The sequence below is a fragment of the Thunnus maccoyii genome, chromosome 9, assembly GCF_910596095.1.
Source record: "Thunnus maccoyii chromosome 9, fThuMac1.1, whole genome shotgun sequence".
Taxonomy (NCBI): Eukaryota; Metazoa; Chordata; class Actinopteri; order Scombriformes; family Scombridae; genus Thunnus; species Thunnus maccoyii.
In genome coordinates this window covers 9,177,708-9,189,848 of record NC_056541.1, presented here as the reverse complement: position 1 = coordinate 9,189,848, position 12,141 = coordinate 9,177,708, and the positions used below count along the sequence as shown (strand labels likewise).

The 12,141-nt window shown below is 38.5% G+C and overlaps 1 protein-coding gene across 11 annotated transcripts in view; it reads right to left on the bottom strand.

The window, feature by feature from the left end:
• The window catches only part of kcnt1b (potassium sodium-activated channel subfamily T member 1b), a 74,692-nt gene that overhangs the window by 45,219 nt on the left and 17,332 nt on the right, over nucleotides 1–12,141 (bottom strand). The window contains exon 1 of one of the 11 annotated variants that reach the window (XM_042420534.1): nucleotides 10,355–10,743. The exons of the other annotated variants lie outside the window; for them this stretch is intronic. Within the exon in view, the coding sequence (XP_042276468.1) occupies nucleotides 10,355–10,500 (146 nt within the window). The 5' untranslated portion in view covers nucleotides 10,501–10,743. Of the gene's footprint in view, nucleotides 1–10,354; nucleotides 10,744–12,141 lie in introns of those variants that run through there. 11 annotated transcript variants of the gene reach the window in all.

The window sequence follows — 12,141 nt, the reverse complement described above, 5'->3', positions numbered from 1 at the left end:
TTGGAAAAACAATTACTGAGTGACAGAGAACCAAACAGTACAGCTCAATGTGGGCTCCTTGAGACAGAAGCCCATATTTGCTGTGATTCCAGCACAATGTTTTTTTTTTTAGAACAGTGGATATTCAACACAGGTGTAACTAATAACATTAACAGTGACTGCATCCCCTTTGGGTGGGTCTAGAGGATTGGTATTGTGCACGTATACTGTCTGGCATGATTTACTGAGACATCAATCGAATGGAACCATCATTAATGTTATTAGTTACAGCTGTGCCTTTCCTGCTCTGACAAGGCCAAATGTCCACACAACAAAAAAAAAAACAAAAGTTTGAGTCTTCACGCTTTGGACTGAAAAGAATGGACATCATAAAATACAATACATGAATCAAACAGACAACATACCAACAGTTCTTGTTTTGCGCATCCAGAAAATGTCTGATATCTTTCTTATGTAATGCAAAAATTCAGCCGTAAAAACAGTAATACTGATTTTACCTTTAGACCAATATAGCTAAATGGTTATTTCATGTGTAAAAAAAATCTAATATTCTTTTATGCCTTTCAGAATTTGTTGTTGGCTTGTCTGAGATTCATTTTATCAATATACCCAAGTTTCAACTTTCTACATCCTCAACGATTGCCTTTATATTTTTGTCTAGTGTCACTAAGAAAAGACACACCAGACTCAGACTAATTTCATTACTGAATGTTGGATTTAGAGGAACAGTCTGCCAATCAGCACCTCATCAATAAACACGTTATATATCATTTGTTTCATCTGTACAAAACTGAAAGTGAAGAAATGACCCGTGGTTTTATTGGGGGGTATGTGCTGACCTATTTTTGGCCAGGCAGTGGCCGCACTAACTTTGTCGAGCGTTGCTGTCACCGCGAGGTTGCCAGGCAACTAACTGAGACTCCAGGAGACTGGTTAAGCTAAGAAAAGCAGCTGCTTTTCATATTTACTATACAGACATGAGAGTAGTATCAATCTTCTCAAACTCGTAGCAAGAAAGCAAATAAATGTGTTTGCCAAAATGTCCAATAATTCCTTTAACTACTAACACTACATGTATGTACATACACACACATACACAACTACATATGTCCTAATACACTCACACTCAATACTGCATAGCAGATTTGTTTGGCTCCATCTTGTTCAAAAGTCAGTTGTCACTTTTTTTTGGCCATTTCATGTATATATAATCTGCATACTCCCATACATTGATAAAAAAAATTGCCCTATAATGTTTTGTAGTATTACTGGGTAAATTGAGCCCCTAATCGTTCCATGTCACCTGCAGTAATTTCTTTCAACTGGAATCTATACACGTGTGAGCAAAATGTAGGTCTAGTAAGTAAGTAAGACATGTTGAAAGTTTGAGCCAAATATAAAAAATAAAATTAGGTTGATATATCCCATTGAATTTTGTAAATGGTCAAAGTCTGTTGGTAAAAATGAATTTGTGTTAATTCATTTTGTGTGTGAAATAATTTGTGTTTTAAAAAGGTCATTATTTTGGCAGTTGAGGTGAAAGGTTTTTGGCAAACACTGAATGCCATCATCCCATTCAGGCCTACGCCTTTCTAAATGGACTAATGGAGTGTCCATTAAACCCAGGAAGTAGCTAGGTCACAAGAGAGGACCTGCACCATTCCAGTAATTAATCAGGGACCTTTTGCCATTTCAACAACACAGCACAGTCGATTATTACAGTCCCTACGACCCAATAAAATCATCAACTGCGGGATTCCTCTACTGCCAAACGACTTTTAGTGGAATTTCAACAAAATGTTTAAAAAAAAAAGTATGTCCACATTCAGTGTTCACTCAGCTGTGACTTTCTATTTGTGCTACCAAAAAAGTATAGATGAATTAAAATGCTCAATGATTAATCAGCTAAACAATTATTAACTGAAGTTTTCTATTAACTATGTTCTCTTTCAGTGACCCTGAATTAATTCATCAGGTTTTAGTTATACTGCATGAAAGTTTTACATTTTTAAAAGTTAGATTAAAGTCAATATTCAATTCTTTCACTTTATTTCAGACCAGTAGTGCATATAAGAGGAATAAAAGAAAAAATCTTTTTTTTTTTTTTTTTTTTTTTTTTTAAATGAAAGTTTGTCGCACATTTTGGAAATTAAATTAAATTAACGTTAAATGCAAAAATGACCTGCTCTGAAGGATATGCAACAAACTGATGCACGGTATGTGGCACAGCAACACTTATTTTACAGCCATTTGACAACTGCCATTTATAAAGTTAGTTCAGAAGTGAAATAAAACAATTAGGAAATGATAACCTGCTTTTTCAGGGATATTGGCGATTACAACAACTCCTCTGCTGTGTCTTACCATTTGGTGGCTATTTGGCAACACCAATGAGCAATAAAGAAGCTATCTGGCTGCTAAGAACTGATGTAGAGGCTGAGATAAACAAGGTGCCCTTTGCCTCCACTAGCTACTCAACACACTGACTTTGTCTCTATCTCTGTCTTTTTAAAAAATAAAGCAAAGAAATCTGCTCAAACGTAAATAAAGAAAAAAATCCTAATATTCATGCAGTTAGCATCATGCTGCCCTTCATGACTTGCTCTAATTATGATGAAACATTCAACCAAAGAGAAAATGGATTCTCACCTCTTAGCAGCAGGTCTGGAATCACAAGTATGAGCTGAGCTACTGAGGCTACAAGTGAAAGTGACCAGCACTTTCAAAGTACGTTTTCAATTACACATACTGAGAACTGCCTCAAGGACTGACTGATAGAAAGTGGGAGGGCCTCTCACACATACACTATCGCTGCAGCAATTTCAAGGGCAAATGGGATTTGTAGTTTTCAATCTGCTAACCTGCATCAAGAGGACTGCCAGCATTTCTCTATACACTGCAGCTCCCATACTGTTCCTCACAACTCACACAGGCACCTCAGGTTCAACTACAGAATGTGACAAAAAATACATATATACAGCACAGGTAGAAACGATTCCCCTTACATTCAACAACAACAACAATAATAAAGATGTTGCTGTGTAGCTTAATGTATTCTGGTCTAAACCTGTCAGTAAAAGTAATGAACTAGACACAAAAGACAGACCAAAAAGGAAAATAAATATATAATACTGAATTGTGTTGACTGAAAATACCTTTTTTTTCTGACTGGCTGGCAAATGTCCATCAAAACCAACAAAAACACCAGTTCTGGTCAACACCTTAACCTCACTTCTAAATAAATCTGCAGGTATGTTAACTGCAGGTAACCATAGCAACAGTGTCTCTGTTTCATGTTATATTACGAGTTACAGTCTTACTGTTGAAACAGACCCAACCGTGAGTTAAAATGGCTAAAAGATAACAAGGATGGAAAAATAAGTGGGAAAAATATGAATGATGATTTGAACACAACTTTGCTTATTGCCTCGGGACATGGTGAAAGCACCATAAAAAATAAAAGACATCATCTTAAGTTTTCAAATTTTATTAATGGAGCAATAATTTCCTAAATGACCACCAGAATACCCATTAGAGAGGGCCTGAGATCATAATGCCTTGATGAAAAATATTACCTTAGTATTTCTAGAATGGAAGTCAATTGGAGCCAACATCTATCTGGCGTTGGTGGCAACGCACTTTAAGGTACTTCTGCTTTGGCTTCAGCCTCAAGTTGTGGTAGTTGCCGCTTGCTTTGGGCGATATGATGACATACAATATAAGATGATGAAACTTTGTCTGCTATAAGATATTGTGTCTTACCAAATAAATGATCAGAACTACTTGGTGGATATGTTGGAATTACAACATGATTTTTCAATCAATATGAAGATTTTCACCTTTATTTGTCAGGTACTTCAAACTCTGGCTGAGCCACAAATACATTATTATCTGGTTATTTTGTCTGCAGGTTATGAGGCTGCAAAATTCACTTTTTTTTTTTTCAATGAGGTAATTCGATCCCTAAACTATTTCACAACAGAACTTCCACAAACACTGCTATATTGATATGTCAATATATAATTGCATATACCGTGATAGAGGATTTTCTCATCCACCTCAAGTACAGGACAAGTATTTGAATTGCATAAGCTGGTAAATGTATTAATGATATTGCATCCACATCCTACTGATGTTCTCATTAGCTGTAGGTTACTGATGGAGTTAATGTGTACGCGTGATTCATTAGAAATATTATAAACTCAATGATAATGGCATTCTAAAGAACTCTCTAACAAGGATATGATTCAATCAGAGTGGTGCCTTCCCTTTCCTTAGAATCAACTCATATTTCTAAAGGTCTGTGCTGGTGCAACTCTGTACTCTGGGTAGCCAGTTTTATGAGTTTTTTTTTCTGGAGCACGACTCCGATTCAGTTCAGCTGACATTCATATGTGACTGTGTGAGCTATCTTGAGTTCGGCTGCTCCGCTCAAATTATCCCACATTCTCATGTTATTAAAGCCTCCTAATTGATTCTCTGCTAACTGATGCTCTAAAGAAGCAGGAGGAGAAAACGAGACAATGGATGTGATCAATGATTTTACTTATGAATGCGCACAAGTGCTAATGTACATGACACACAGCCAAGCACATATAGTAACACAGACACTTAATTAAAAGCCACTTGAATGCCTTTCAATATATTCTCCTGACATTAAAAGGTCTTTTTAAATGTTCATTTTGTTTAAGGGCACGTGTAGCAACCAGCGCGTTAATTTTTTCCCCGAGTTTCAACTCTCAACTCGACTGCTGAGAGATTTCATCCTCCTGGTTTAATGAACAATGATGATGGAGAACATGTAATTTACCCAAAGGACCACATTAAAACCACTCATTAAACCATGGGTACTAAAATCCAAATGAAAGCGTAATTGTTCTGTGGAAGCGGGGCGTTATAAATAAACATAAAGACAAAAAGGGAGGAGGACACATACTGTTGCAGTCTGTGTGATAAAACAAACCTGTGAAATACAGTGCAATCATTTACAATTATGGTTTGAGCCACAATGAATGTGAAATGAAAGTCATTACAAGGAACTTTCATTTTTCGTGTTGATTTTATTGACCCCTGTGGACAAAAGTGGTGTTTTCCCGGAATGAAGACTACATTTCCCATGAGCCACAATGAATGTGAAATGAAAGTCACCACAAGGGAACTTTCATTTTTGTGTTGATTTTATTGGCCCCTGTGGACAAAAGTGGTGTGTTTTCCTGGAATGAAGACTGCATTTCCCATGAGCACCACCACCTCCTATCATAAAGATCTTGGCTAGCGCGTGCATTTGTTTTGGAAGCGAGTGAAAGAAAGACTGTATCTATTTGTGACTATGTGAGATTAATAATTGTAATATGACGATGGTGAAGCAAAGTCAACTTTGTTTTAGTACCGTTCATACACCTTGTTTACATGTAAGGCTGCATTCACACCAAATCCGGCAATGCAGCACCTTCCCGCAGGGTTGTGTGGAGGTGTGTGTGTGTTTATTTGTGCTTTAGAACATAACCGCTGTGAAACAATGACAAAATTATGTTTTATTTACTTGATTCAGTCCTTTATTCTCGCTACACTGTCGCTCGATCTCTTCATTCACCCTCTAGCTCGCTTGACCACTGCTGTTGTCTGTCTGTCTCGCTCGTACTCTCTCTTTTCTCTTTTTTAAATTTAGTTGGGAAACCGACAACAAGTCTAAGTTTACTTTTAACATTATCAGACGAAGAGAATATCCTCCCCCCCATCCTGGTATTGTCTTTGTACTCCCTCGTGCTACGATGCAACGTGTAATATAAACAAAGGCTCTTCCGGTCTCCGTGCCATAAATCGTCTTGTCTGATTTCAAGGGGAATCCGACCTGGTGGCAGACATTTAGAAGAACTATATATAAATAGCCAATCTTCTCGCTGATGGTCTCATTTGCTTATGTAGGTCATATAGAAGCATCAGAGCCATCACGAGACTGTTTCATTACCAGTTAAAAGCTCCTTGTAGTGACTTATATCGGAAAAAGGTGATCAGCTATAAAACAATGCAAACAAATATGTTTATATTACAGCCAACAATAAAGAGAATATAAACTAGTTGACGATATAGACAAGCAAAGAACAAGAGGTTTGCCGAACAACACATCCTCTTTGTTAGTTTCAGTGAAGCTGCTTCATCTTTTTATTACATCTACATCAACCTCAGTATTTATTAAAAACAGCGCACATGTCGAACATCATCTTCTCACTATTTCCCAACTGACTATTGCTTACACCAAAAAAGAATCTCATTTAGTAGACTAATCAAGATCCATTTCCCAAGGCAGATTTAGAATATTGCAAGGAACCTAAAGACCTGGATTAACACTTAGATGCATTCTAGGGAAACATAAACTGTCAATGAACTACTAAGTGCGGTGTATGGTGCACAGAAGAATTCAACTCAACTCACTAAGAGGGAAAATGATACTGAATGATCTTTCAGGTAACAAAAATGGTGTTTCTGTGGACTCCGGTTACTGTTCCCATATCCCATAAATTGGACCATTTTCCTGCAGAGATATTGCTTCCTTACTGCCAGAAAATTACTCTTTGCAAGTAAGAAAAACCTCTGAAAAGGCGTTAAGAAAAACTCAAGATCTCCCCTAAAAACATGGACTAATCTTCTGCTCGGTCGAGTGGATCATTTGGCTAAAGCACAAAAATGTACAAGATATAAAAATTAATTCATCGCCTCATCAAAACATCCATCAAGTGGTGAATAACATCAATGTCCAATATCAAAGTCTTCTCTGTGACTTTGATATCGAGGAGGCGTTGCTGACTGCACAAGACTTTACAATAAAAAAAAAACTGAAAATGTAACAAGTATTAAAACTTGATCAATAATTGTGGAAGTGCTTCAGAGTGACAGACTGTAGAGGGCTCACAGTTGCTGAAACATCACAAATTAAATATGGTCTATGCTGCATATGTGTCAATCTAAAGTCCTGCTTTTTATGAAGTTGCTTCTGTTTTGGCAAATATCCAATAAAAAAAAAAAAGCTCAAATCAACCTAACAGACCATAGACTGGTGTAGCCCTAATGAGAAGATGACTAACAGCTCCCACTGAGCTCTAAAATTCACATTCACTGCGCAGTGCACCAACAGGCTAAACAAAATGCCCATTTTCCAAACAGATTTTTCACAGAGGCAATGTGGTGGCGAGGCTGGGTGAAGCCAAAATAAAACTGCGAGAGTTTATCTGTTTTGACCACATCCTGTGTTTAAAAGATGGTCGATCCTTCTGTTCTTGAAGATCCTCCAAGTCTTATTAAATGTGCCTGGCTGCCTACAGTACTGAGTTGTCAACACTGTATGGAGAATTCTACAAACACGAGCAGAAAAGGGATTTCCAGCTGCTGTAAATTATGCAAAAATAAATAAACTCTTGATAAACTGTTGTACACTGGGTCAGATTATTGATTCTCTCACTCCCTCTACGCATCCTCTCATTATTCTCGAGTCAGCCGGACACAAATCCCATGCTGATCACATTTCACAACCTAGAAAGCTCTGCGATTCCTGACAACATCCTGTCAGCCTGCGGGGGCAGACAGCAGCTCTGGGTGGACTTTAAAAATGAAGTTTTGTCATCTCTAAAAAGGATGATGATTCTAGGCAAACATTTAATTCATGAAATCCATCATTTAAGATATAAGTACCAGTTGCCAACAGTGGCAACCACATCAAGCTAAATGGTTGACAGTGGTCCAAATATGGTTGGCCTGGGGCAACTGGCCAACTGGTGCATTAGGTTTTACAGCCTAAGCCATTTACAGTTAGTGTCAGATAGTGTATTCTATCTACATACCAAACAGCCTGGCACTGCAATATAGCCTTGGTCAATATCATTCAAATGCTTAAAACTGATCAACAGTTCTCTCAGTCGTCACTGCTCAGTGGACTCACTGAGCTTTTGAGATCTGAGATTATGATTGTTCCAGCAGATCAACAATCACTGCCACATCCATCTACAGTACGACAGCAACACCATGAAACTCGTCATCTTTGTCATCATTACTATCATTGCACATAACGTTCATGCTCATTATTCGCTGTCATTATTGATGATTTATAATTATGTCATAGGATCTGCAGCTATATACATTTTTTTTTTGCTAGTTTTGATTGAAAAAACAAAAACAAAACACAAGCTGCTCTATTAAAAAATGTCTACCATCAAGAGCCATCTTCATAATCGTTGTGAGCACAACCATAACTGCCATAATCCATAGTATTTTTAGCATTGTTATTTGTACTGTTGCCATGGTCACCAAATACTTAACATCCTTCTCGTTGTGAAGACGGCAAACAAAAACCAGATTGCTCTGAGTTATCCTGTCGTCTGAAAGCTTAAACCTGCATTCATCATTAGCGTTGACATAAAAATCAAAGTCAGCAGCCAATTTTAGGTAACGCTCGTCTTTACTGTAGTCATCATTTCCTGCATCGCCGCAATGCTTGTTAATGTGATGAAAACACAGGCAGATTGCTCAGAGCGTTGCTGTCATCTCAAACCTATGATCTTAAAAGATCATAAAGTTTATAAGGATGAAGAAGAATTGATAACTGCCACCTTTGCAAACTTTGAACTCCTAGAGGCGAAGGATGAACTTGTTTAAACTAGATGAAACCATCCTCACAGTATTGCTGCTGCAGACTTCACATTTATTAGCAAAACTGCAAAAGCTTTCTTTTAAACTGGGTCACTAACACCACTGTGCAAATTTCCTAAAAATAGGTCATTATCAAACAAAGATCAAAAATAATAAGAAAGACGCCAATCAGTGTCACCTCAAACCTCAACCCCTGAGCAAAACATGTCTGCCCCCCTCTTTAAGGTCATGCCACCTGCACTCACTGCATGGGATGAGCCTGCCAACGCTGTAACACACCATGACATCTGACCAAAATAGAGCAGCAAAGCTTAAGACACATTTTGCCTCAGGGGACAGTCTTGCAGAGGTGTATTTATCCAGTCTATTGAAGGATTGCAGTTGACATAGAAACAGTCAAAAGCGATGAAGTATTTGTTGTGGACTTGCATCACTGAAGATATCTCAATGGGTCTCTATTATTGATGGGAAATTATAGTTTCTTGTGAAGGACAGAGAACATTTATTAATATTTAAAGGGCTTTAACACAGTAAAGCCTCATAGTTAGGAGATGTTCTAGATACTACAGATTAATCTACTGTGTTTTTTTGCATCACATAATGATCGTTTACTATTTTTGTCTGGACTGGATAAGTTCTCGTGATAATGTGATCATAAAATTAACATTAGATATGTTAGTCCATGTTTATATCCCTCATTTTTAATCACAAAAACACCAAAATGTCAATGCTCTCAAATAAATATTGACAAGAAAAATGTACACTGTTAATACTGAGAGACTTAACAATGCACCACCGGCATATAGTGTCTGTGCAGTGGTTTCTGAAACACTGCAAAACAAGCACAATCTTTCTGTTTTCATCCAAACCAGCCTCATCCAACCAGATAGGAGTGCCAGTCTGAGCTTGAATGGCAGCATTTCTGCACATCTCAAGTTCTTTTGTCTCTCTGAAAAGAAAAAAAACAAAAACATCATCTCCCTCAGTTGTGAGTTCAACCCATTTCCCTTAAAACCACAATCTAATTTGTCTACCAAATGGTAAGAGAGTGACCTGATGGTGGAAGTCTGCATGCAGATTCAACCTAAGGGTGCAGACATGTGCTGAGCAGCTGAAATACAACATGTGGGTTTATCTGACCATGAGGGTATGTCAACACAATCTCCCGTGGTTTGCATTTTTATTGATATCCATCAATGTGGTTGCAATATGTCATAAAAATAAAACTTCATCTTTGAATGCAGAGGTGCGAGCAACACCGGGATTCATAAAACTGTAATGGGAATGCAGCATCCGTCGAATTATGTAATCACTATACACTGCAGCCATTAAATGAATCTCAGTGATGCTGAGAGAAAAAAAATGATTGAAGGCAGATGCGTTTACAATCTATCATGAAAATGGACCATAAAAACGCGCGCTGGTGCTAATGTTTATCCCCGCTGGGGAAAATGAAGCCTATACAGTACCGCCCGGTGCGTTACGATTATGTCACTCATATTCCATTATAATTTCCGTGGGAAATATCAATTCACGGGTGGATATAATAATGATGAAATATTAATATCGGCTCAACTTTTGCATAAGGATAATTACGAGCTAAGTTGTTATGAAGACTTTATGCACCATGCGCTCGCAGCATCTTGTTATTTCGCGAATGCTGCATATGTGCAAGTGAGCCGCATTCAGAAACATGCGGATCTGCGGCAGCTACCTTTGGCCGGCATCGCTCCCAAAAGAGCCCATAGTCCGGAGAGGGCTGGAGGGGTTGACCCAGGTGGGCTCTGGGGTTTTCTGAACCTCGGTCTTGACGTCCGGGTCGATCTCGGAGGGAGAGGGTGTCAGCTTGGCGCCCGCCATGGCTCTCTGCCTCCCCGGGTGTTACCTCCAGCAGAGAGCGGCCAATATGTTTCCTCCTCCTGGTAACAGAACAGGCTCAGTCAGGGACCGACGCCGCGGGGAGACCGCATCCCCCGTCTCACTTGTGCTGCACGAAGGCGGAGGGACAGCGTCTCCCTCCCTGCCGCATCACGGGGTCCTCAGACGCACTGAGGCGAGCATCAGCTTGTCTCCTGATTATCGAGCGCTCCTCCATCCCTGATGGAGAAGTGATGGTCCCCCCTCGCGTCTCTGAGATTCACACGTCGTCACAATGTAACGTCAACCGCTCGGCCGGCTCGACGGGCTCCCCAACGTGTTACATAAGATGGGAAATGTAATTATCCGTGTTTGAATTTGATCAGACCAATGTGCCGACCATCACATCTCTTCATCATGACAATAAGTGTATCGTCTGGTTTTCATTGCTTCAAATGATATCTGACAATTCACTAATGCTTCTCAATCACAATTTATCTTATTTAAAACACTGATTTCTTGTCTTCTTAAAAAGTCAAGGAGGTGCTGAATGGACAAATGTTAATCAAACTGCATATCATCCGTCCTCAACATTGATATTTTCCATTATTATTCAGTTTATTTCAGCCATTGCCATTGTTTTGATTACAGACACGTCACTGAATAATGAGAAGCCACAGACAAATGAACAGGTGGCCTCGTGAAAACACACCAGCAGCAGCCGGTTTGCATGGAAACACATCACACCTGGAGTAATCTACAACCTATGAGGCACAGTAATGTTAGAGTAGCCTATCTGTTCATTTACACAATCTTGTGTGGACTAAACCATACGCTGATAAATGAGATAGAATTATCATTCAGCAACATAACAGCCATTTAATCTCCTTTACACAGGAGAAACTGCAGTTTAGAAAACTAAAGTGAATGAAAAAAACTTACATTAAACATACATACAATGTTATGTAAGTGTAGAGCTTCTTATTTTCATTATTGATCAATCTGTTGATTATTTTTTTCGATGAACTGATCAGTCATTTGCTCTAATAAATGTCAGAAAATGGTGAAAAATGTCCATCACTGTTTCTTGAAGCCCATGATGACATCATCAAAGTGTCGTATCTTGTTCACAAACCAAAGATGTCCAGTTTACCATCACAGAGGACTAAAGAAAACAGAAATTATTCACATTTGAGAGGCTGTAATCTGAGAATTTTTGTTTTTTCTTTAAAAAAAAAAAAAAAGAGGAAACGATTAATTGATCATCAAATAGTTTGTGATTAATTTTCAGTGCAGCTCTATAAAAGTGTTTTAAACCAGCAGCTTGACTTTGATCAATTCATTGTTAGAGTACTGGAGCCTCACCCAGCACCACTAAGGCAGACGGCAGAGGGATACCTTGTTTCCATCAGGATTAACATCCTTTTGACAGGCAGTTAAACTCTGTGACACTCATTAGCCATCAATGTTCTTCAGTCCATGTGACCTGCATGTGTCTGGTTTGGAAAGTGGAATAAACTGGAGAACCTTAATGAAACATGCAAAGAAAGGGGGGTTGGCATCCTACCATACTGAGTCACTGTTACTCCCATGTTTGGTTTAAAAAGCAGCTAGCTTTACAAAGAAGTTTCAGATAAATCCTGA